Source organism: Pocillopora verrucosa, chromosome 2 (genome assembly GCF_036669915.1).
Source record: "Pocillopora verrucosa isolate sample1 chromosome 2, ASM3666991v2, whole genome shotgun sequence".
Taxonomy (NCBI): Eukaryota; Metazoa; Cnidaria; class Anthozoa; order Scleractinia; family Pocilloporidae; genus Pocillopora; species Pocillopora verrucosa.
This window is the reverse complement of record NC_089313.1, coordinates 3,496,260-3,522,735: the sequence shown is the minus strand read 5'-3', so window position 1 is coordinate 3,522,735 and position 26,476 is coordinate 3,496,260. Positions and strand designations below refer to the sequence as shown.

The 26,476-nt window shown below is 37.2% G+C and overlaps 2 protein-coding genes across 11 annotated transcripts in view; both read left to right on the top strand.

The window, feature by feature from the left end:
• LOC131773255 (uncharacterized) overlaps positions 1 to 12,354 on the top strand; it is a 33,438-nt gene extending 21,084 nt beyond the window's left edge. For all 9 annotated transcript variants that reach the window (XM_066162086.1, XM_066162088.1, XM_066162087.1 and 6 more), the window contains 8 exons: positions 366 to 457; positions 5,966 to 6,665; positions 7,183 to 7,277; positions 8,091 to 8,250; positions 9,290 to 9,356; positions 9,604 to 9,950; positions 10,066 to 10,231; positions 10,809 to 12,354. In XM_066162086.1, the coding sequence (XP_066018183.1) occupies positions 6,039 to 6,665; positions 7,183 to 7,277; positions 8,091 to 8,250; positions 9,290 to 9,356; positions 9,604 to 9,950; positions 10,066 to 10,231; positions 10,809 to 11,041 (1,695 nt within the window). In that variant the 5' untranslated portion in view covers positions 366 to 457; positions 5,966 to 6,038 and the 3' untranslated portion in view covers positions 11,042 to 12,354. The remainder of the gene's footprint in view (positions 1 to 365; positions 458 to 5,965; positions 6,666 to 7,182; positions 7,278 to 8,090; positions 8,251 to 9,289; positions 9,357 to 9,603; positions 9,951 to 10,065; positions 10,232 to 10,808) is intronic.
• A 1,761-nt stretch (positions 12,355 to 14,115) lies between these two features.
• On the top strand, positions 14,116 to 22,760 carry LOC131773259 (uncharacterized). Of its 2 annotated transcripts, XM_059089247.2 has the most exons (9): positions 14,116 to 14,245; positions 14,934 to 15,046; positions 16,082 to 16,701; positions 17,180 to 17,274; positions 18,294 to 18,453; positions 19,469 to 19,535; positions 20,031 to 20,362; positions 20,675 to 20,837; positions 21,194 to 22,760. In XM_059089247.2, the coding sequence occupies exons 2-9, from the start codon at positions 15,025 to 15,027 to the stop codon at positions 21,391 to 21,393; spliced, it is 1,659 nt and encodes a 552-aa protein (XP_058945230.2). In that variant the 5' UTR covers positions 14,116 to 14,245; positions 14,934 to 15,024; the 3' UTR covers positions 21,394 to 22,760. The 2 variants fall into 2 exon arrangements, with proteins under 2 accessions (XP_058945230.2, XP_066018192.1); XM_066162095.1 differs by lacking the exon at positions 14,116 to 14,245 and having other exon boundaries at positions 14,862 to 15,046; positions 16,036 to 16,701.
• Positions 22,761 to 26,476: the final 3,716 nt, after the last annotated feature.

The window sequence follows — 26,476 nt, the reverse complement described above, 5'->3', positions numbered from 1 at the left end:
AGGAAACAAAATTTGATCGGGAGACCTCAGGCAAAATCCTGTAGCCCTTCCTAATAAAAACGTAAGCTTGAGTTGTCTTTTAATCAATGTCGTAGTTGCTTTTCTCTTCATTCGGTCCATGTATCGGTTGTTTGTTTGTTTTCCGTTTTGGCTAAACCGAACTCAGTCAATCATCGATACAAATGTTACCACTAGGCTGTTTTTAGGCATGTCGCATTTACGTCATATTAACTTCGACTTCTTTTATTACCAGATTACTTGATGCTTGTTCAGCAAACAAAGCCCTCCTTTCAGGACTCCCGCATGGAAGCTTCTTCTGAAAAATCCAACTCCTCTCACTGAATCCTTTTGCTTTTAATCCGCAGAGCATATCACAAGCTTGGGTAAGACCTGCTGAATCATCAAGTGAAGCTATCGACGTACCTTTGAAAGCGCAGCTAATTTATCAAGTTACAATGTAAGTTGAAGTAGTTATTTATTTTTTTTCCGTAGGGACACTTCTGTAGATTTACGTTTATTTATGTTGGCATCATTTTGATCACGAATGAGATGTTAACATCCTCAGGAAAGTGAAGTGTGCGCCACTCGAAATATCCAGATATGAAATGCTTGTCAATTGTACTCATCGACTTAGAGAAAGCCGTCAATTTTTACAGAGTGGATGATTTGGAACAATTATCTGTCAATCTAGTACTAAGTTTTCTACTCAACCGCCCCAAAACCTGCGACTTTGATCTCATAGTTCATTAACTGTAAATTATCGAGGATTGAGTGGGTCCTTTCGAGTGTAACAGAAAAATGATATGATCTCTTTAAGAAAGCGGTAGGTTGCAGATTCGAAATGTATTTTCAACCGGCTGGTGAATCTTCGTAGACATTGACGTCATCCTTCGTTAAAGCTTAACAATATTGGCGTGGCTGTTGATATGTGAACTTCCTTTTTTTCCGCTCTGTCTCTTGTAGAATAATAGTTATAGAGATGTCTTTTCATCTGCCTAAAATGCGAGGTATTATTTCTATCTAATAAAATGCGGCGAAAGTTGACCTTAATCCCTTAGTCTCCATACCACCTGAACAAGGCTCTTTTATATAATGATCTGACGTCCAAGTAGGTCAAAATAACAGTTCAATTAATTCTTAGAAACTATACCACGGGCTCCTTAAATTTTGAGGAGAATGCCTCACCGAAAATAACCCGTGACTTTTCCTTTCTTCTGCCGACGTTAAGTGCAAATGTAAAACAGACAGTCTGAGAAAAATAATCGCACAGCATGAAGTCAAACCTCCCAGGTCTCCTGGTACACAGTTTTAAAATCTACAGGAACTTTCCATCAAGTCAAATATGATAAATTATAAATCCACCAAAGCTCGTGCAATAGTGTTATTTATACCTGAGTAGCTGTTAATTCGACCGCAAGGATTTCAAAGATAATACTAATTTGGAAAGCAACACTTCAGTAATGATTATTGCATAACTGAAAACATCATGTCATGCAAGTTTTTCCCGCAACCTCAGTATTGTTTGACTCTTTCGCACACGAGCAACTGAACTGGCAACATATGCGTTGACTATTTTCGTGCATCGAAAAGACAGTCTGTTTTCAAGCAAGCCATACTTAATACCATAATCAGTCACAATCTACTAAAGTGAAGGATTCAGGACAGATTAGATACAAATATCTAAGACACGAGTATGTCGTTGTTTTAAGGAAAATGTGATAGGGGGAGCAGAAATTTCCTCAAAACAATATTTCTTTCCCTCACAACTGGATTTGAAATGAAATAATAAATTTCACAGTTAAATTAATACTGTCTTTGTCATCGGCTTGAAACACAAGAGGTCCGAGAAGAGGCGGAAATGTTTTATTCGCAATAGCCATCAATAGAGACCACTTATGTCTATTATCTTTACCTTTTTTCGAAACACGTCAGAATTTAACTTTAAATGCACTCAATCCATTTCTTATTTGTGAAAACCGGGCTCACTTCTATCTAAAGAACGTTAGCTTGATAATCACACCTGGGGAATATTTGTAGTTATGGCCCCGGTTATTCGAAGGTCGGATTGGATAACGCTATACGTTTTGCTATTACTTATCCGCCAGATAGCGATCTATCCGTTGGATAGCGTTATCCGCCCCTTATACAACCGAGCCCCGTTTAATAACAGTCTTGCAAGAACATTAAGAGATATTTAAATAAAGGTAAGGTCTTATTTGTAAAAATCTTCATCTAAGGTTATTGCTTCATATAATTTTTATCTGCTTCCAATAAACACCAAAAAGGTTTTGTTATAAATGCCAAAAGCCAATAATGAAATTTATACTCAAACCATAGAGGTACGAGTTCATCGACTTTTATTCCTGATTGTGTTTTTGTTGAATTTGGTATCGGTTGTTTGCCAAGATACTTCTTTGTCACGTGGACATCCTATGCTTAAATAGCACTGAAATGGAATTTGCAAAGGAAAGGAAGCTCGCTGCAAACGTCTATAGATGCATATGCAGAAAATCTGACTAAGGTACACCAATCCAAAGCAAAAAAATGATGCTAATTACGAAAGAGGCGGATTTATGCATTCAAGCTTTTTCATAATACATTTCGCCTCACTTGTCACAAAAAATTAGAAATCGTTTGAAGAATAATTATCGTCGACACAACTACCAATCACACCTTTTTCAAACAATTTTTACTTCTGACGTATTTCATTTGAGTGTTTAAAACCAGTTTTATTCCATGTGGCTTTGGATTGTAACTTGGCTTCTTCATATGGACTCTCTTTATTTCAAGGCATCCATAAATATTTTTCTTTCTGTAAGACACCTGCGGCTACAAATTTCATTCACTCGAGTTCATTATTATCAACTGTTTTGAGGGTCAAAATTGTTTTCTTCCAGGCACATTTTACAATTACTACACCCGTTAGGTCTGCATCTAATATATCTTTAGTAGTTTAGGCTTAGGTTTCTTATTGTAGAGTCGTGCATTTAAAATGTGATATACAGCTTTCTTTTAATAATATGGAAGCCATCTTTTTGACAGTTAAAACGCTATTTTTGCATCGTTGACATCAGTGTCCAAAAGTTTAAATATTGACTTAACTTCAAGCTTTAAAGCATATAAAACATCGTACTTTTCTAAGTATAATTTGACAGGATTACTTTTTTGCATTAAAACGGGAAAATGGAATTTATGAAAACTTTTCGAAAATAAAATAATTTGTAATGAAAATTCTCGTGATGCGGGTGACTCGGTGTAAGAATCTGTCGAAATTCAAAACGGTGTGAGTTAGCGAGAGTCGTATATCGCTTAATTCCTCGATACACAGATTGCATGCATCGGGCGAGAAACGTTTTTTATTTCACGGGAACCCAGATGACTCTGGTCCATCGTTGGTCCACATAACACCTCACCTTGTTATTTCACCGTTATTAATGTTCGTGAATTACGCAAACTGGTGGCATTGAAGGTAAATATCTTAGATAGGATTGGTAGATAAGACTGACTCGATTTGGACCACAAGTTTCTAGAGGTATCGCCATTTGAAATCTCATGCTCACATGTACCTGTCTATGAACAAATGAAAAACATAGTAATACCCCAAAAATTTTCGTGTTTTTATTTTTCCCAAACCTCGAATATTGAATATGTTAACTTTATTTAACTGAGAGGACAGAAGAGACGAAACGCGTCTTTAAAATCACCAATAATTTTCTATTTTGTTTAAGAAGAAAGAGATGGAAAATCGCAGGAAGGAAACTCATTTTCGGCAAATTATCGCTAACTTTACGCCTTTCTTTGTTTATCATGACATTGTTCTAAAGCTTCTCTTTTTTATTTTATTTTTCATCTTACTGCATGTGTGGAAAACTTAATGGCTTTTACCCACACATAAATAATTTCACCTGCTGGCTGTCAATTATGTGTTTGACGAGCTGGCCCAAAAACAGATATCTATAGTATTCCCCATGTGTCTGACTTCCTAATTGTGCCGTTTTTTCCCCATTATGGCACTTACGCGTGTTGCAGTAAATAACTTAATGTATAATGAGGTTTTCAAAGCAATTGACAGCTTTGGATAAAAGCCTTAACCTCGATAATATTATGCACAAAGGCTTTTTATGCGTAATACCGCAAATTTGAAACGAAGGTGTAACATTGATATGGTAATTTCAGAACCTCCTAACAAGTTTTCAATTACTCTTCACCGCAGCGCAAAAACATCGCCGCTTTCCCTCCACTTTTAATTTCTTTTAAACTAAAAGCACTCAGGTATTCAAAGTCTGGAGTGAGGCCTCGCCAAGATTTTTTTTCAGGAACCGTCTAACAGTTCACCTTTTCCATATATGTATGCGTCTCTTAGAAACTGGACGAGTCCAACGAAAGAAGTAATTACATGAAGGTTTGACGGAAAGTTTTTTTTTCACAGAAGTTGGCAAAATAATTCCTAATGTTTTTGTTGATATTGTTATTTGGAGTTTTTAAGTACTCTCCCAAAATTAACGAAAACCGGTCCCAAATTCGGAATTTTTATGACATTTTGAATTGCCAATGAGATCCTGTTATGTAACAGAATTTGACCATAAGAAGAAGTAGAAGTAGTGATAGTTCAATAATTTCTTGGCTTTGCCAACGCCAGCTGAAAGCACATTTATTTTCCTGGCTCTGAATATTTCCCATAGTGGTTATTAATCATACTGCACTATGTTTATTGATTCCCTTTTGAATATCTTTTATTAAAAGTCAACTTTCCCAATTTGTTAATCGAACACCGAAATGCGTTCGTCTTTTCAAATTTCGACGCAGCCCTTCGCCAGACTTTATCAATTGTGTTTAGAGTCCGCCCCCACTCTCTCCCCCACAGATAACTGTATAATAACATTCGCTCAATTTGGCGTCACAGTCCAGGACTCAAAATATTCTGCAGTGTTAGAAAAAAATTACATTGACGCGGTGTTTTTGCTCACAATGGGGAGTTATTTATAATCCTGGCATAGCCACCCTTACAGATCTTGTAGAACACAAATTAATATGCCAAAATTGCCGTAATGTTCTTTAATACACAAAAGTGGAGTCGAAGAAAAACCATATTTTATCAAAAAATATCTCATATGAAAAGAGCTAATGAAGGATTCTTTTAAAAATTATAATTTTCTAGCCCAAAATTTTTATAATCAAGCCCTTAAACTGCATCTGCTACAATTACAAATTTTGTTGGTCTAAAGATTCACAGTATAATTTTTTTTTCACCACGTTTCAGTTTGGAAAAAAGGATCTACTTGTAATTGAAAACGTAAAGTATTTTCCTAAAAGCCCTCTTGATGACACAGACACTTACAAAAAACAGTTATTGCCAACCGCCAAGCGCAGTTCAAAATTCATAATGGGTCCATCTTTCGAACTTCTAGATGGGAGCGAAACAAAATTTGTCTATATGTTTCAAGCCGCCTTATCTGATTCATTAACTAAACAGAATGTCTGTTTTTGGCTTAAGTATCAGCTTTTAATTAGTAACTTTGATTCTACTACCCCGCACTTAAACTTACACTTGTTGGTGTAAATTCTGCAAGCACACTAACTCAGATGACGGCACGCTGTGTGGCAATAGATACATCGTAATGGGCGCTTTTCGGAAACTGAGAATAAAAACGTTTCGTGAGGGTAGCTGGCTATCGCCAGGAGGGCAGATCGCTACCTCAGTGAGAACTCCAGAACTTTTTGTCTATAAAAAACTTTCTTCGAGTCCTTTGAGAAGGTCAAAATCATATTTTCGTTGCATTCTTTTTAAGTGCATGATGTCCTCTTCGTGAATATTCTCATGTAAGTGAAATAGAAAACACATTGAGATATGGTCTTGCATTACACCCGTGCAGTATAAAACAACAAGCTAGCAAACAGATAACATATTATTCTGACTTTTGCATCTGTGATTTTTTTTTTTTGTTTTTGTTTTTTTTTTTGTTAGATCTGAACGCAACTTGAAGTCTGGTAGCCTCAGGGGAGGTTTCTAACCATATCATATCTTGGCGGTGTTCACGATGCATGTTCCAACTCTTCGATTGGTCCTATGTCTAATGGTTTGCTGCGATTTATGGCTTGCCAGCAGCCAAAAGCTCCAACTTGATTCAATCGATCAATCGGAATTAGTGCGCAAAGCCCGTGAAATTAGGCAACATCGTCAAGTTCGCCAAACGCGTCAACCTCGTCAGGAACAAGATAAAGAAACGAAATGCAAATTCAAATTTGCCCTGCTGGATTTTCCTCCTTACATAATGAACCAAAGTATGAACAAAGGATTTATGTATCAAACCCTAACATGGTTTGTGGACATGGCTTGCTTTGGTAGAGAAGCAACAGACCCCATAGCTTGCAAAATGGTACCTGTATTTGTTCAAAATCAAGACGAGATGGTGAAATTGATTAAAAATGGGTCAGTTGATTTTGGTTTTCCAATTCTATCGGATGCAAAACAAAAACTTACGGGTCTAGGCAGTGTGACACTCATCCGGGCATTTGTATCATCGGGGTGTTCAATGATTGTGAACTTAAAGCAGTGCGAAGCAGAGTCACGGGAACAGTTATTGACTTCCATTACGTCACAATGGCCGATATTGGCTTGTATCATATTGCTGTCAGGGATATCTGGAGTGATCATTTGGCTCTTGGTAAGAGTTAAGGCTTATCGTCAATCTATACTCAGCTTCTAAAGCTCTTTAGTTTTAATTTTACGTAAGGTTATATTCAAACTTAATTGTTACGGCTTTAGCATAAAAATAGTACAAGGAGGAATCAACGGCACCATTTTTGAGTTAACGATTAGTTAGGCACACCTTATCAGTTCACCCAAATAAAAAGCCAGACTGAAAAAAAGGATCTCACAGTGAATAAAGAGAAAACTGTAATGCCCTACAATTCTCGAATCGTACAAATAATGTTTGTTTGTTCGTAGATAAAAAGGACCCTTGCAATGACGCAAACTATTAAATAAGAACATTTTATTCCAAGATGTCACAATTACGGGTACAGTAAAACTGCTGCGAATTTTGTGCGTTGTAGCAAGGCCTTAAGTAAGCTAGAAGTGTTTTCTAATCAATTTATTTACTCCACATTAAACTGCACCTTTATGTTAGGTTTTTTTTTTATATATAATTTATTAAACAGTTATACCGATTTTCATGACAGGAACACCGTTCAAACGCGGCTCAGTTTTCACCCTCGTTCACGATAGGATCACCAGAAGGCTTTTGGTGGGCAGTGGTATCACTTACAACAGTAGGGTAAGTTGATTTAGATTTGGGTATCAGTAGGATCTTTTTTTCACTGCGTCCTTTGAATACGATCAAAGATAAGCAATATTGTAAAACCCATTTTTGTCAAAGTTAATACTTGCGTTGGGTTTGTCAAAATCTCTACCAGGGTTCCGTTCTTCAATTGGCTTCCAGTCTAACAAATAACTAGTTGTTACGTGGTATCGGGGTTCTCTTGTTCACAGTTCTTCACAGCTCATAAACCAAAATGAATAGTAGCAAATAATTTAAAAAAATTTTTTTCATTGCATATCTTAAAACTATGTTTCTGTTTTTTTTTTTTTTTTGACATAGTGGATAGTGTGAGGAAAGGAGGGTGGGAAGGGGAATGAGATTCGTCAAATTTAGATAAAGTCATAATTTTGAGCTAAAACGCACATACTCTGAGCAGTTTCAATTTAGTTGATTATGATCATTATCGATGGGGCAGAGTATTTATTACGCTACAGGAGGGAGGCAGTGTGGGCTAGTGGTTGGAGTGCTGCATTTGTAATCTGGAGGTCCCAGGTCTAAGCCCTCCACCCTCCGCTACTCACCGGATTTGTTTACGGTTGCCACGAGTTTCAGAGTTCAACTCCTTGGCTGCGCTTTGTATAGAGCCAAATGTTCAGCTTGCTGACAATTGGGATTTTCATTCATTCTCTCATTTACAAATTCAGTCATTTGTACTGATCCTGAAAAGCCCCATCGGGGAAATGGTCAATCAAGTAGACATTAAAAATTTTTATACTTACGACACTATCCTCAAAGCGCAAAGATATTTGGTTCCTTTTTTCTCATTAGGTACGGTGATAAGACGCCTAAAACCCTCTGTGGACGTGCATTTGGTATAATGTGGATCCTGATAGGAGCAATAATGTTGTCGCTGTTCACCGCCTTATTTACAAATGCTATGCAAGCTTCCCTGGATGGTACGAGATGTAGGGACATTGGTGGCAAAAAGGTTAGTAACCCTAACATGAATACCTAAAACCCTTTGCACCCAAACATCATAATGCCCCTTTCAAGTTAGAACAAAGGTATGAAGAACACGTATGAAATTTACCCCGGATTAGCACTAGTCAGACTTCGAACAACTGGGCCCTGAATTACTGATGTGTTTATGATCGCTGGAGTAACGAAGAATCATGAGCTACCTGAGTCAGAGGTGAAGAATGAAATTCACATTAAACAATTTTAATTGATTTTCGAAATGGAAAATTGCTTTGGTTTGTACAACTTCGGCTATTATTGGCCCTTTCAACAACAATGCCTTCCCTGTTCCTATTATTATATAGGGTGGGTCTTTCCGGAACTACAACTTAAGTTTAATTTCGTTGTACAGACTTTTCATATTCTTTCCACTAAGCCTTAATAGATTGTGCCGGTAAAAGTAGCATGTTATGCTAGTGGCATTGCTCGATCAGTTTTTTGAAAATTATACTACTTTTTCTTTAAGTGTGCTTTACCAGAAAAAAAAAAAGAAACGAACGAAGTCCAAATTATGTATTTGTTGTCAATTAAGCATGAAATCCTCTTCATTTTGAGATACATATTTGCTCCGACAAAACATAATTAACCATTGGATTCAAGACAAGAAGCAGTGACTTGTCGTGTCAAAATGTAAGTTTCTCTTCGCCGCCATTTTGTTGCCTGTGAAAGCGGGAATTATAAACGATGCAATCTTTACTACGTGTGTGCCCAGTCCTCTAGACAACGAACGATTCCATACTGCGATAGCCCTCTTCTTCCAAGACATTGAAAACCTGAAAATAGACATGATCCATGGACCGAATTTGAAAATAATCGATCTTGGAGACCAAACAAGTCAAGACTCTGATAATGTTTCCTTCAAAATAGGAAAAAATATCCTCATTAGGCTTGCAGTACTACTTTCAATAATTGTGCTTGTTTTAACAATTTAGGTAAAAAATTTGGCCAGCGCAATCTATAAGGGCCCACCTGGCGTATAAAAATTTGTCTGACCCCAATTTACTTGTTAGGTGGGTGTGTCCAACAAGAATCCTGAAACGCATATAGTTGCTAAGGAGCTGGATGCAGACTTTGTCCGTAAGTCATTCTTTTCAGGTTTATTTCAATGTCCTTGTATAATGTGTTGCATGACCGTTTTTCTTCAAGGACGATTGCGAAAGTAAAGAAATAACCTTAAAAATAATCAGTTTTTAATTCCAAACAGTCATATTTCGTATATTTTTGTATGAAAACTCTCAGGAGAAATTTTTCCGCCTCTTTTTCTCCTTTTATTCATGTAAGAACTTGCGTTGGCTAACTAATCAAATAAATTTTTGATTAACAGAGTTCAAAAACCTGGACGAAATGCAAAAAAATCTTAGCCGAGGAACAATTGGAAGAGTAATGGTGGATCGCAATACTGCCTTTCACTTTCTGGATAAATCTGGTTTAAAACGAAACAGGCAGATCCGAATGATTCGTAACATTGATTATCCAATGGAATATTACCTGGCTCACGTGAGCCATTACGTAATGGGGTCACCGAATGACACGAACAATTTTGATGACGAAGTATTTGAGAGAAAAACTCAGCTTTCGGCTTGCGGGGAAAGCCTGAAAGAGTTATCAGCGGATGTGGTTGCAGTTGCAAAAGACACTGCCAAAGAGCAACTTATCCCTGCCGAATTACAGGTAGTTAATTGTTTTGTTGTGAATTTTATATATTTCACCATGTGCCATTCTTCTCGTTATGTCTAACATTTATTCTGATGCAATCAACAGTTTGAAAATTATTTATATCTTGTAGACAGCGGATTTGTCCGATGAAATGGAAGGGTTATTCTCCACTGGCTCACAAATGACCAAATTTATTTTATTTGCCTTATTGGGAATATTTGCCTTCCTATTAGTCATCGGCAAACTATGGGAAGTCTACACCAACTGTAAGCCAACGGTACGCAAGAAGAGAAAAGGTAACTGCCTCTAAATTAATTTACCTTAGGTTCCTGCAGAGTAAATATAAAACAGATAGCTTTAAGAAAACTGTACTATCTTAATTAGTATAAATCGTGGTATTGGTGCGATTCTATATTTTTTAAATTCAGCTGGCAATCAAAGGCAGTGAGACAGTCACTTGTCCTTCAGTTGGTCAGTCTGTCAGTTATTTAGTTAGCTAGTCAGTCAATCAGTCTGTCTGTCTGTCTGTCTGTCTGTCCAGACAGTTGGTCAGTCCGTCAGTCAGGCAGTCGGTCGGCCAGTCATCCAATCAGCCAGTTAGTTAGTTAGTCAGCATGTCCCTCAAATTTTAATCATAAATGCGGAAACCTTCGTTACATGAAACAGTTCAATACATATTAGAAGATCGGTCTGTCAGTCAAATAATAAGGAATTACGTCAGTCCGTCTGTCAGCGAGAAAATAGTCATTCATTCAAACGATTAATCAAAGATCGACTATGTGTGTACTGACAAACGAAAAAACAAAAGGAATATGTTCAGGGATTAATTTAGTGGTTCATTTCTTTAAATGTCCTCTACGATCCGTCTTCTAGGGCTGATTCCTAGCAGCAGGAAGATGTCAATGATGCAAAACTTCTTAGATTTGGAGGAGCGTCTAAAAGACATAACGTCTGATCTACAAAAGTTAAAAGAGGAATTTGAAGGTGCCACGAACGGTTTGTCTCCTGTGGGCAGTCCTGAATACTCAAGATCAAAAGAACGCTCATTTTTTAATAATATGCTTGATCTGAATGGAAAGAGTAAAAATACTGAAACAATACTATAACACATAAAAATTATTTGTCATAAGTAGACTCAGATGGCATTTTACTCTTCTGAGATTTCCATGACCAGTGGCATATTTTTAGCTTGAGCAAAAAAAAGGTGAATGCGTCACACTGAAAAGGACATGTAACTGACTTCTTTTTTATTACGAATTGTATTGAATTCTTTTCCTTCCTTTTTCCTATTCCCTTTTTAATTTCCTTACTTTCGGTTTTTAGGTTAACAAACCAATACGTTAAGTTCAGAGAAAGGTAGCAAGTGAATCAAGAAGGTTTATAAATTTTTCTCATTCCATTGCAATCAGTTTTTGCTGTCTACTGATGAAATAGCTTGTACTATTAACTACAGACTCTACCTGGTCCGTCCTGACGGATGAACAGAATCGAGGGTTAAGAATAATTACTTCGGTATTTGTTGTTCAGTGTGTAACTTCTGGGTTTGTTTGTTTACACTCTATGGAATTAAATTTTCACAAGTGCTGGAAAAAAGCAAGCTTTTGAGAATGGGTGGTGCAAATTGGAAGTATAAATGAAGAATTCCTTTCTTTATTAGTTATTTAAGGAAGAACTTATCATATAAGGTATAATATAACAATAATTGTTTCTTGACCTCTCTTCGCTTCGTTAGACGAATGCAAGTGTAATTTCAGGCTGGTCGCTTTCTCAATTTCTTTCGCAAGAAGCACGAGATTTTATAACATTTCAGGAGACTTTTGGAATCACTAACTTTTAAGATTATGGAGGGCAGATGCAAATGGTCACCGAAGACTCTCGGTTAAAAGTTAAGCCTAGAGCATGCATAATAAACTCTGATTATAGGAGAATAACTGCCAGCCTAGTACCATTGTTTATTTACAGGCAATAAACTCCAATCCAGGTGATGTCTCTCAGAGAAATGCATCCCTGTTTTGCACTTGAATCTTGCACCGTAATCGATAATTTTTTCGTGTATCTATAAATATATTTTTTAATTCAGGCAAGACTGTATATAGAAGCATATTTTTGTAACGTCAGATATGCCACAAGTGAAAGCTAAATGATGTTTACGACTTGTAAAGTAATCATAGGAATCTTTACTTTTAGTGATCAAGACCTATACTGACTAAGGTATAGTTATAATTCCAGGTGAAAAAAAAAAAAAAAAGCTTAGACGTTAGATCAAATAGTGTCCACAGTGAATTATCTTAGGGACCCTACTCGCACACTAGATAATTTGTTCCCTTGAATAAGAATTTTTTAGGCTCGCTCTTGTACCATGAACAAATTAATCGCGTCGCGGCAAGCAACTACAGGAATGGGCTGACAAATTAGAAAAGATGAAGAATCTTAAATCTCGGCCAAAAAATTAGTTACAAGAAAAGAAGGTTTGGTTTAGTTTAGTTTAAGGTTTTGATATTCAGTCTTATTTAATCCTTGTTTGAAAGAATTAAACAAAATGTGATGTCTCAGACTTCTAAAAAATTAAAAAAGAAACTCATAACCCCTAACGTTTCGATCAAAAAATAAGATAATGATAATTGCTTGGCAAAATTACTTCTGCAGACATTTAATTAGGATGTTTAAATTCTCTGCCAGGGGTCTCTGTAAGCCCCAAAGTTTTCCGTGTCTGTATTTGCATTAGCTTGAGTTGCATGATGACGTGACAATATATATACCTACCAGAGGATGGATAATCTTCATTGTATAAGTGGTATAAAGAATCTTTCATGAAGAATTAAAGATATTGTAAAACTGTAGAATATTAGGGACAATTTTGTATAAAGTCTTTTAGTTTTAGTCATTCACGGGCTTAGTTTGGACACTATTTAGACTTCTTCCCCAACCCTCACCCCTGTGAATCTTATTTCAAGTAATTGTAAATAAACTGGTGTTTTTGAATTTTCATGTTTGTTAGGGTTACTGGATTCTGGCCAATTTTCATGAAAATCCAACAAATCTACATACCCTGTAAATTCGTTTAAGTAGAGGTAACTTGCGTAAAAACAAACCTCGAGCTTTCGTTCTCTAAAGAAATTCTCAGTTTTCGCCTGTCATTGCGGTCACACCGCCGACCAATGGAACGCGACATCGATTCCCTGCTATGTCTCTAGACGAAAAACTCCTAAATTCGCGGGAAAGGTAATTTCGCAAGACGGGGAAAATGAACTTTCGATGGTTTAACGAAGTCCTAATGTTCATCCTCAAAGAACATTAAGAAAAGTGAGTAAAGCAAGGTAAGGAAAAAAGAGATTTGCCTTATGTTTTCTCGGCCTGGGCTCTCTCACGACGATTCCTTTTTTGATGAGGAATCTGATTGATTAACATATTGCGAAATGTTACAGATTGCCCTCCGTTGTGTTGTGCAAGACGCCATTCAAACAAAATATGCAAATAAAAATTCCGGACGAAACCCCGTGGAAAACGTTGACACTGTGCTTGAGGCCTCTCCGGTATGACACCTTTCACTCTTCGGTAAAAGTTCCCTTTACCCTTTAACTCCCTCGATCTAATTAGCAATTCTCCTCACTCTCTACCATATAAATCTTGTGATATCAGTTCGGAGCACTTTGGTATTGGATCGACTAATGATCCCCTAATTGATATTTTTCTTTATTCTCATCACTTGTCTGCATGATATTGTATTGATGATGTAAGGAGAATTTATGTCTTGGTCACCCATGGGAGTAAAGGGTTAAGACATTCTCTCAGCCATATCTCCCTTTTATTTCAAGATTTTGTAATTTTCATGTCCCTTAAAACTAGACTCGACTGCTTTCTTTGACTAAAGAGCGAAAAAACGAAATTCTAATAGTTTTGACCAGATTTTGTTGATAGTAAGCTGAGTATTCGTTTATATGATTTTAGTGGAAGTTACGAGTTGCTAGCCCTGACCCAAAAGAAAAGTAAAAAGGAGAATCCTACAAGAGTTAAGATGAGTGGATAGGGCCTTAAGAATAATAAATAAATAGATGGACAATTCTAATTCGAGAGTCAAAATCATTTTTGTGGTTAACCAAAAATATCTGAAACAATAGACCAATGAATGATGTCCACATTTCGTAATCGGCAGCTGCATCCCGTGAGCTGTGAGGACTCTTGTTGACTTACAATTGTTCAGCGATTCTTGTCTTTTGTTAAAAGGGAGATTAAATTTCACTGCGTTTGATATTTCACACAACCTGTACTTCAACAAATATATAACTCTTTTACAACTGCAGTAAGTCAAGGTAGGTGGAATCTGGAGCCTTCCTGCTTTCGATCCCGAGTCAAGTCGCTATTTTGCCGAGATAATAGTCTGAGTTGTTTATAAAAAATGACACAACTTATCTCTTTAAAGAACGAATATAGTGAAAAATTTGTATAGATTTCTTCCCTGTGAAATCCTCAGAGGATTACCACAAATGTACCTGAAGAAAAGTACAAATATATGTATTTGCCTGAAATCTCGCTACGAATATTTTGAAAATGATTATTTTCAAAGCGGTTCACCGACACTTCAAGACAGCATAAACATTTTTCCTTTTTTGATTCCTTTATGCAAATTTCTGGTGTTTGTCACTGGTTAAAAAAAGCATCACATTTTTCTTTCGCAGCACTCTTAGTAAGCAATTTTCATTTCTACTAGGAATACAAACAATTTATTACCTTATTTTTCGTCCGTTTTGGCTGTTCGTTATCTCATAAGCGATAGTCATTGTTTGTATTCTCAGCGGGACTGTAAATTGTTTTCTTTCTTTTTTATTTTTTACCCAAGCGACGATAAGAGGTGGCAGCAAATTGTAGTCAGAATCATTTCCATAAAAATACCAGCTGACTAACCGCCATCAGCGCTATAATATATGCTCTAATGGATCATGTTCCTAACTCTTTAAGATACAATCTTCGTTCACAGTCTTTATCGTCTTAATTTGCTAGTGAAGGTTCTTATTAACTTGGATTCGACTCTCCTGTTTTCTGCTTCCAATGCGAAGTTTTCCCACCTTCAAGCTCTCTTGTCGCATGATTTATGCCGATAGCAGGAATTGGAGGTGAGTATAACGTTGCATTATTTAAAACGTGAAATTTTTTCCAGCAATTTTAAGTTGTATTTTACTCTAACACTGACTAAATACCTTGGAACACAAGACCACGGACAGAATTTCCACATTCGTTCTTGAGTTGTTCGATTTGCGTGCAGCATGTGACAATTTTTCGGTCTTTTTTCCTTTTCAAAAAGGTACGTGTTTCCTCGAAATATTGCATCGTCATCATGGCAATTTATTCATACAATTTCTTTATTGTTTATAGAAAACAATCCTCATCGAGTTTTTTGAAAAATTGTTTCCAAATTTATTGAGCTTTGTCCATTTTATTTGCTCATCTCTCGTGCTTTACGTAGAAATAGCGACATCCCTACCAGTTAAGTCCTGGTGTGAATGTTTCGCTTCGATTCAACCCTCCCGTTGAAGATGGTATTGTTGTGGTAATTTTCAGTACACACTGTAGAGTTGAATTTGCACCTGCCTTCTAGCATAGTAAGCTGCTATCCCCGATTTCCATTCGTTTCATCTTTTTTAACATGAACATTACATTCATATGGGTATTTTTTTTTGCGGCTCATTATTTTTTCACGAGGTTCGACCGTTCGGGTACGGCGGTTTGAACTTTGTCTTGAGATTCTTGGCAATGGATTTTTGAGACATTGTTTTCTCTCTTTGATATAACAACTGCCATTTAAAATTTCCCCTGGACATGTCTGACCACTTAATAGCTTGCTGACTTCACTTCTTTCAATCGCTTCAAAACAGTAGAAAAAAATTCGACGGTGAAAAAAAAAAAGTCATTTCCGATTTGCCATTCTCAGGAAACGTTGAAGCAATTTCTGAACTGCAATTTTTCACTAAAAGATGGAACTCTGAATAATTTTTCGACCGGTACGAATCTAATAGATTATAAATATTTCAATTGAAAAGAAAACTTTGTAATAGACTAATTTATGAATTACGTAGTAAGCTGTTTCTTTCCTTCTTGGTCTCAGGCTTGGGGACAAATTAAACTTTGACTATAAATTTCTTCGTCCGAAGAATTCAATATGTTCAGAGTCACGATTGGATTCATCTTAGTTCTGGTTTGCTTCGTTACTTTGCCCGCTATTAGTTATTCAAGTCATAAATCGAAATTAGTCCGTCGGGCCCGTGAGATCAGGCAAGAGCGACAAACGCGTGAACTCCGTCAGGCGCATTCTAACGACACCAAATGCCGATACAAAATGGCTCTTTTGGACGTGCCTCCATATATAATGAACACTAATAACAAGTCAAATAGAGGGATTCTGTACGATACGCTCAAGTACGCTGTAAATCACGCTTGTTTTAAGGAAGAAAGGTACACGGAATCTCATCTGAAATGCTCCCAGGATCCAATATCTGTAGGTAACTACGACGAGATGATCAAACTGATTAAAGAAAAGCAAGTGGATTTTGCTTTTCCTATTCGGTCCGACATGAAAGCTAAGCTGACGACTGAAACCAATGTCACGCTCATCCGGGCATTTGTCTCATCCGGGTGTTCATTGATAGTGAATACAAAGTTATGCGAGCAGGATTCTCGGAAACAGTTGATGACTTCCATCACGTCACAATGGCCGATATTGGCTTGTATCATACTTTTGTCAGGAATATCTGGGGTTATCATTTGGCTTTTTGTGAGTATCAGTGGCCTAGAAAAACGTATTAATAATGCATAAACATTTTTAAATGCTGACAACTATTGAATAAGCAATTAATTTTTTTAAGTCGAGTCGATAAATTCAATTACTCCAGAGCATAAGAGATGTAAATGATGAATCATCCCTAACCCTAATCTCATATTTGGTCATCTTTATTCATTAACATTCATAGTGCTTAAAATTATAGAAAAAACTGTCAAAATTAGCTTAAATTATCTGAAATCGAAGTTTATCGCGAAAGATTTTAATCAGGTGAAAGATAATTGTGCTCCTGAGATATCGAAACGCTATGAGCGAGCTCGTAGCGCGCGTGCAGCGAAGCCCCATACACATAAAAATGGAGGTAATGTTATTTCAAGACTTCGAGGTAGGTCGTTGTAATTTAAGTAATTTGGCTTGTGGACGGACGTGTAATATTCATTTTAATAGCGTGCTTTTGTTTTGAATCCCTTAGGAACATAGAGCAAATGAAACGTACTTTTCACCATCGTTTACAATTGGATCGCCTCAGGGGTTCTGGTGGGCAGTGGTATCACTTACAACAGTAGGGTAAGTTATCGTATTTTTCTTTTGTGTGAAAAAAAAAGCTTTGCGGGTTTGTGAGCAAAAATACAGACGCCACATTTGCCATGTGTTTTTTCTTCTTGGCGACCAGTCAATATTTATCGCCCGAGGGAGGGGTGGGTTCCGTTGCTTTTTTTTGTTCTTGTTGGAGGAGGGTCACGTGGTTTCCATAGGGAATGGGGTGGATATTAGTCGTCGCTAACCGAGTATAAATGGAGGACTAGAGAGAGAATTGAATGTCGCTTAACTGTTAATGGGAAGGGGGAGGGGGGGGGGGGTGCTTTGGAAAGGGAGTTATAATTATTATAGAGCCTTATGAGGGGACCAGGTAAATTCTACCGTGACATAACCAAAATTCTCCAAACCCTACCCCCTCCCTTCAGAGATAAACCTTGACGGCCTTATTAGTTATGATTAATTCCCATGAATCTCACGTTTTAAGGACGGCTTAACTTAATAAAAAGATGCCGCAAGCCATCTAATTCGTTGGAAGTGTATGCTTGCGTTTTGAATCACATATCTTTACTCTCTTAAGTCCTAAGCTACAAGATTGCACAGGTTCAAAAGCGAGGGCTGAAATTCTCAGGAATGGCTATTCACGTTGATTTGTTTCACCCGAAGCTCCACCAGGTCAATGATGAACGTATTTTTTCTGGTTAAAATAGAATTTTTCCCAAGTTTTACACTTAATTCTGTCATGAATGTAAAGACTGTCAGGTAGGGTTACGCTTGTACTCACACCAAAGCTGGATCAAGGGTTTTATGACAGGGGATCACAAACTTTGATTCAGAAAGCACAAATTAAATTCTCTTTTTATATTAAAACCTAATAAATACAAGCTTAAAGATATTTCAAGCTAAGTAAATTTCAGTTTTTAAAAGTTCGTAGTAATTTGCGATCCTGACGTTGCAGGAATTCTGATTATAAAAATATCCAGGTCCAGATCCCTGGATCCTCATTCTGTATACACCCCTGTGCACTAATTTTTGTCCCCGTTTTTCAGGTATGGTGACAAAATACCAGGGTCGATTCCTGGACGGTTATTTAGCATAATTTGGATCCTTGTTGGAGCGATATTGTTATCGCTGTTCACTGCCATGGTCACAAATGCTATGAACACTGCTCTGGATGGCTCAAAATGCAAAGATATCAGCGGTAAAGAGGTGAGAGTTGTCAAAAGTAAAAAATACGAAGTTGACAGCGTTGTCTGTGTTATTTCCATAAACCTGGCTTATCAACTCATTTTAATATTTCTATGGATTGATGATAATCTGTTAAATCATGGCCTTTAGGGTTGATGCTAACCTTACATGGACAAGGATAAGAGTGGTCCCTTCTTTTTGGTGAAGTCCGTCGCACCAATCAAAAACACAAAAATAAAAAGCACAAAAGTAACCGTGGAAAAAATTGATATTGGCGCGCCGCAGCGTGCCTCATCTGCACATCTCCGCGCGCCACACTATCGTCCATTTGTGTTCTTTTGTTCACTCATATTTTTTTTGACTCGTGCGACGGACCTCTCCGAAAAGTGGAGACTGCTTGCAGTCTGTACACAAACTCAGATATAAAAAACAAGACAAAAAAAAAAAGAAAGAAATACGAAACATCTTGCTGCGGCCACCCCTGAGTGTGTAGCATCATGGTCTGAGCTGTCAGACTCGTTCCGATAGCCTCCATAACTTTCTTCGTAGAATCTATCACCAGTAATGCCCCCTTCGCAGACAGAATCACTCCACAACCTTTCTAGAATCTTATTAACTGAATACTTACTAATTGCCTGCAAATTGTAAGTGTACCTAAAAATATGTGGAGATTCCAAGATGACAGATAATTTGTACTTGACAAGAAAAACAAATTTTGTAGGTTTTATCGGGCATTTATCTGTCGACAAATGTACAAGTCTCTTCCAGGCCCTATTAAGTTTTTCTATGGGCGATTTTAATTGTTGATTTACCACACTATATAAGCATCATTCCTTGAGACCTATCAATTATTGGCTATTGCCATCTAAGTAATCTGATTCAGGACTTACAAAGTGCGTCCTTGCCACAGTGAAAGGCCTAAAAGATGTAGTCGTGTGCGCTGGAGGGGGGAAAGGTTACGTAAAAAGGATGACCACACCCAATACATGCGCAAGAGAAGATAAAAGCTGTTCTAATGTAGTGTGATTTACCTTAGGTTGGCGTGTTCATCAAAAACACTGATACGAAAATTGTGGCAAAGCAGTACGACGCAAAGATAATCGGTAAGTAACGATTTTCGCTGAGGTTATATCTATTGCCAACATTCCGTTTACAAATAAAGTTTTCAAATGCATCTGTCTTCATTCGTCCAATTAACGTGACAATGTCATACTGGATTAACGAAAATTAGGGATGTGCTCCTGATTCCAGTCCCACTGGAGGACTCGGGGATAGTTCTGCATTTACCTGATTCGGTAACATCAATTCGTACTGGGAGCACACGCCAGTATGACTTCCCATTCTACTACAAACGTACACGATCACAGAGCCACGAGAAGGGGGAGGGGGTTGACTTCGCTCAGGCGTTAAAGTATTCCCATATCACGAAGATACACCTTACAAAAAATACAGTACAGTGACACCCCTTCTAACAAACTACCAACTGAAAAAAGCCTCAATGGTTCGTTTTCCATGAATGCATTTTTGTAAAAATATTTAACCTTTTTTAAGTGACCTCCGTTGTGACTAGACTGATCCACAAATATCTGATATCACAGAGTTTAGAAGCCTGCAAGAGATGCAAGAAAAACTCAGCGAAGGAACCATCGGAAGAGTCCTTGTCGATCGAAACACTGCATTTTACTTCCTCGATAAATCCGGACTGAAAATGAACAGGCAGATCCGAATGATTCGAAATATCGATTATCCGATGGATTATTACTTGGTGCACGTATACACAGGACCAGTGAACGTTACAAACGACACTGATCCAGAAATTGTCAAAAGAAAAAAAGTGGTGGAATGTGGACCAGAATTAAAGAAGTTTTCCACAACATTGCGCGGAGAAAGTCTAAAGGCATCAGGTGACCTGATACCGGCAGAACTGCAGGTAGTCTTCTACAACACTTTTTAACTTAAGTGATCAAGAGTAATTGTTGACACTGACGTCAGGTTTTTGATGCACGACCGCACAAAGGTTGGTTTTTGTCGCCTTACAGCTTTAACTGGCCGGAAAAATATTAGAAGGTCGGTTTAGGTATCTCTAGCCCTCTGATGATGAATTCATGAAAATTTGTATAATCCAGAACTAGGAAAATGAGAAAAGTAAGATACCTGTGGGAAAACAAAGACTACCCTTGCTCTTTAAGTAATTCTAAGTGGTTGAATCTATCCCTCTTTAATGTTTTTTTTTTATTTTTAGACGGCTGCCTTATTTGATCAAATGGATGGTTTATTCTCAAGTGGCTCAGAAATAACCCGGTTTATCTTATTTAGTCTTCTTGGGATATTCCTCGGACTTGTCATCATCGGGGTATTTTGGGAGGGCTTGAATTCCTGTAATCCCGCGATTCTAAAGAGGAAAGGTAAGTTTAACCCGTGTGGAAATATTTGGATTCAATTTGTCCTTGTTCTACCAACATCAAAGGTTGTCATTTTTTAGGGGGCAGGTCAGAGGATTTTGCGGCGGGAGGGGGGGGAGGAGATGCGTGCTTTTCAGGGGGAAGGGAGGGAAATAACAGTCGTTCCTATAAAGGGCGATCATTGGAATTCAACAGAGCTAAATAGAGGATCAGGTAAATTGTGATACAACCCAAATCCTCCGAAGGCACTCCTTCCCCGTCTTCTAGCCCCAACTGTGTGACAGATATTGACCGTCCCCAAATACAATTTATTTTTTGCTAAATTAGGTATTGACAGATCCATTTCTTTAATTCTTCAGATATGCACAAGTGTGACCGAGGAAGCGAGGAAGATCATCCAGGCCACTTTAACAGGAAGAAATTCGTGGTGGAGAATTTTCAGGGTTTTGAAAATAGACTCAAAGAATTATCCAACGACTTGCAGAAGATTAAAAAAGACTTTGCTAAAGCTCTCTTAATCCAGGAAAGTGATGCACCTCATGAAACACTGCTGCAATAAGGCGAGAAATTGTAACGTTTAAATAGCTTTATCTTATTTTAGCTCATTCCTATGAGCTGAGTTTGTAAATTATTAGTAATAACATTGTATCTATAGGTTCTTCTGCACGAGAGAATTCATTGTTATGTCATTTATCACATTTTGACAGCCACCAAACTCTGTCCCCTAATCTGTAGTAATACTCCTCTTTATGCTAAAGTGAAACCGGGATAAGTTCCGGCTGAGTGGGTCACTTGGCTCGACGATGGAGCCAAGGAAGGCCAGTTTTAATCTTGTAAAATTACCGTATGGCTGTATCCCAAACAAAATCAAGTGTTGTCTCTCATGATCGATAATTTGTACATAGAGGAGTTACCTTCTGAGAGTTGAAAAACAAAACCAAAGTTATTAATGCAACCAATCAGAAGAAGAGTTTACATTATCATATGCCAAAGAGAGCTTAAAGTGAAAAAAAAGCAAACTGCTTCGAGAAAAGGAAAAATGGGAATGAGCAAGTTGCAAATGTAATCTTGCATCCGATAGGTTGAGAGGATGGCTCAAGTTTTCTGGGCCAATCAACGAGCAGATTTCAGCGAAATTTAAGCAATCGCGGATGTCTTTTATCAATCATCAAATTCTACTTTTTCGACAGGCGTGTGGTAATCTTTTATAGTTGTTTATAGTATTTCATTACTTAGAATAAGATTGTTTTATTTTTACGCTAGTGATAAGCTTGTAGATTCTGTCTCTCGGGTTTCAAAATATTGTTTTACTAGGCACACTCTGTAAAGTGCTTTTGGACATATGGACATATGAAAATGTGTGACATAAATGATGATGATAATGAATATAATTACTATTTTTGTTGTTATAAGTTGGTCTCCTTAAGATTATTTGAAATTACTTGAAAATTTCATTATTTAAAGTGTTTTTTCTAACCAATACATACTACTATATTTTCCAGTCCACTCTGCAGCTAAATAATTGTGTAATAGCGGAGCTTGGATTGCATGTCGCATGTCTTCAAAAATGATGGTAATATAATTGTAACCCATCGAGCAGAGAAAATTTTATAGTCAAGAAACAGTTCTTTATTTTACTTTGTACAGTACGTTTATTTATCAGACTTATAATCTGGTCTGTATCATAAACCATTCCATTCCAATGTTTTGGTAGAAGCTATTATATGTGTGTATGTTTTACTGATGCGGCTATTTTCACGACACAATTCAAAAGAAATTAAACAAAAAAGGTTGAGCCAAGACGGTAAAGTTTGGTTTGTAGCGTGCACATACATTGTAAACTATCATCTTAGTATTATCAATATAAATTTTAATTCACTAAAATTCTTTTCCAATACAATATAGTATAAACTTGACTAAATTAAAATCTTTCATAGGTCTCATTTCACGTAATTATTTCATTCTAATGATTACATTCAATCGATTATAATCTGTTCCTTCCTAATCCTATCCTTAACTACTTCCGTGTTCAACCTAGCTCAAGAGAAATGTCATGGAAAATCGTATTTGAAGATAAAAAAAAATCCATCTTATATATAAAAAATCTAAAAATATTCTCAAAAAAACAAAAACAAAAACAAAAACAAAAACTATTTTATAAATCCTGCTTGTTCTTTTTCGATCTCAAAGTCACAATGTTCAATGTTCAGAGGGACACGCCTACTGGTGCGTGAACCTCTTGGGCAAAGTAAGGCAGACCTTAGTAGAGCGAAGGACACTTTTGAACGTATCCATGAAATCGTTTTGCTGTACCCCTCTCCTTTCTTAATAGAGATGAGTTCCGCTAATCTACTGTGGAAACACTTGCATTCGTCCGCCATGCCTCCGGTAGTAGTGAAGACTAAAGGTGTAAAAGTCCCTCGTTCAACTTCCAAAACCCTGTTCGCGTACAAATTTCAAAAGCGCACAAGGAAGAAAAAGGTTTATGACTATGGGCAATACCATAACGTGAGCTGCTGAGAAGTTCCGACGTGACAGGGGCCGTACGCATAGAAGCGAAACAAAGTCCATAGGAAACCTACGAATAAGAGTCAGACGATGGTGCACGCAGAATACCAGCTGTGACGAAAAGAAGGACAAATGTTCGATACTGCTGGCCCATACTTTCATCTTTACAGCATTTAACATAAACTCGTCAAGGTCGTCTCATGTTGTACTTCAACATCAGAAAATTCTGCAAAAATTTTCTTTTCTTGCAGAATAACAGTTCTATTAGAACTTCCCACACACTTTGCACTTCTTTCCCAGATCCACCCCTGTGTTTTTGGATCTAGTACATGACACCAAAATTCTTCTGACGAAACACAGCATATTTAGGCGTAATAATTGACTCTTTCATCTCGCTTCGTAGAATAAAAAAAAATGGAGAACGTAAGCGACTAAGGCTCTTTTCAATCTCCAAAGCCTGAAACGGTCATAATAACAAAAACTCAAAATAAAACTAATTTCTTGGTCTCACTTGGTGGCCATTTCCATTGTGTTACTAAAGAAAAGCTGAACAAACCACATACCAGACTCTGTTGGATCCTTTCGGTTTTTCCTGCCTAATGAAGGTAATTAGTGTCAAACTCTCTTTGAAAAACCTCTCTAATGCGAAATATGTCCTACCCAGGGCCGTGTTCATACGAATACTTTTAATTGTTTAAAAACAAAGAACCTTACTTTCTATCAATTTACCGGTGTAATAACCCAGAGAGGATGTTGAGAGAACACGATAAAAGTTTGTAAATCACAAGCGAGAAGCGAGCTACTTTTAGATTGCAGTGAAGCCTTTAATAAACGATCACACTGTATTTAGCGTTTTGTTGTCAGTCCCAAAATTTTTTTTCCCTTTAATAACCGTAGTTTTCACCTCTAGTAAGCGTTCGTAGTCACCCCTTACTGAGTCCTAGCGGCCTGTTTGTATTCTCCTCCACCTGTATTGAACGATCACTTAGAGCGGAACCACTTCAAATAGAATTAGTTATAACCTTTCAAGAAAAATTTGATCGATGTTTATCTCCCGAAATCAAGGTTAGTAATAGTTTTGGATGATTTTTTATACTTATAGCATAGGGTGACGTTTTGACCCTTTTTTTTGTGAAAGCACTATTCTGTATTGCCAGTCTTAAGCACTGACCATTTCCCGTGGGTAAGCGCTCGTTATAGGGTCGACTTTGTATTAATGTTTCCTATTACCACGCATCTTTCAAATTAAAGAGCATCCCTCTTCGCTTGACGAACGAGCTCGTAATAGCCATGAAGCTGTTTGAATCGTGTCGTTATTACACCCATACAAATTTCATTTAATTTTATGGAAAAGTGAAGTATGTTTTCTAGGAAGAAATGTAACTCGTATTTCTTTACAAACTGAGAAGCATTAGACATCGAGTGGCAACGAGGTCTAAAAGGTTTTACATAGGCTTATTAGAAACAGTTTTGCAATAATTCCCTCCTCTACTAACGACAAAACAAGAGGATACAGAGGTTTGTATGCAGCATACCAGCTTCTTTAATAAATGGAAATGGCTGTTAAGTGATTACACTTTTGTTAAGTTTTGTTTTGAAGGTTTTAAGTGAACGAAACAGGTCAGGCAGGGAGCGGTGACAGCGTGTGTTACAAGTCATCGGCTAAACTAATATGGTTAAATGTCTCTCAAAAAAACTGTAAAATCTATTAAAGCTCAGTGAGGTACCATGTGAAAAAGAAGCGATGAAAGCTTTTTGCTAGGCTAGGCAAGGTGATATGCTTCTGGTCATAAAATAAATGTCACCGATTTCACAAGTGAACATGATTTAAATTTCAGTTTTCCAATTTTTATTAGCATATTTATTTGAATTTTCCATTGTGTAGGCTTAATCTATTTCGGATGCAAATACTGTGATTAAGTATGATGGATACCGCGCAGCATGAAAACAAGCGAAAATAAACACCAGTCAATAGCGACAATTTCATCACTAGTGTCCTGTTTTAATTGTAAGGACGGGTGTTACAAAGTGCGAAGAGTTGGTTACAAAGTAAGACAGGTATCACAAAGTGTGACGATTTTTAAAAACCTCGCTGCTCTAATAACTAAATATCATCAGTCGATTATTCTATGAAATTCAAGCAGGTTTTTTACGCGGAAATTGTGCTGCAGATTTTCAAACTACAAAGCTTCTTCAATGTTGCTCCATTGATTATTCTTGTTTCTTTTTTTAGTGTGGCTCAACGCTATCAAGTTTTCCGAGTGCCTCATATTTCTATTTATATTTGTACGAAAATTTGTTGAATTATCTTCTCCCATTAGGTTGGAGTCATAGCCTTAAAGACGCAGTGACTAATTGAATTATGAAACTTCTCCGTATTCTTCTGTTACTGGATTACTTAAAATTTTCCACAAATTCTGAACAAAAAACGTAGTGCAGGTTCAAAGTCGCTTTGCTGAACACAAGCGGAAGTCTCGATCCAGGATTTATGTACCAAACCATTAAATGGTTTGTGGACATGGCTTGCTTTAGTAGACAGCAAGCGACCCAACAGCTTGCAATATGGATACCATCTTTGTTCGAAGTCAAGATGAAATGTCAAATCTGATGAAAACCAAGCAAGTGGATTTTACTTTTCCCTTTCAAGCTAACCATAAGATAGGCGATGATGGACTGCCTAATGTCACACTGATCCGAGCATTTGTGTCATTTGGCAGTTCTCTAATAGCAAACTTAAAGAAGTGTGAGGAAGAATCAGAGGAACAGCTGTTTGCATCTATTACGTCACAATGGCCAATTCTGGTTTGTATGATGTTACTGTCAGGAGTTTCAGGAATACTCGTATGGCTTTTGGTAAGAACATGGATTTATGTTGGTCATACAGTACCACATAGGCTTAGATAGGCCGCACGTTTGGGCGATGGGACACGACAGAATTCTGAGAAGATACCTGGAGGTTTTAGGAAAACTTTAATGGAGATACAACGAATGAAAGAGGAGATGAATATGACCATCCCTGGCCAAGAAACCCCGACCTCAAGGAATTTTAAAAAAAATCGATGATAAGTCGCATCTGTCAACTGCACCTCATTATGGCCACCATCCTTTGTCTACGAGCATAATTTAAAAAATTT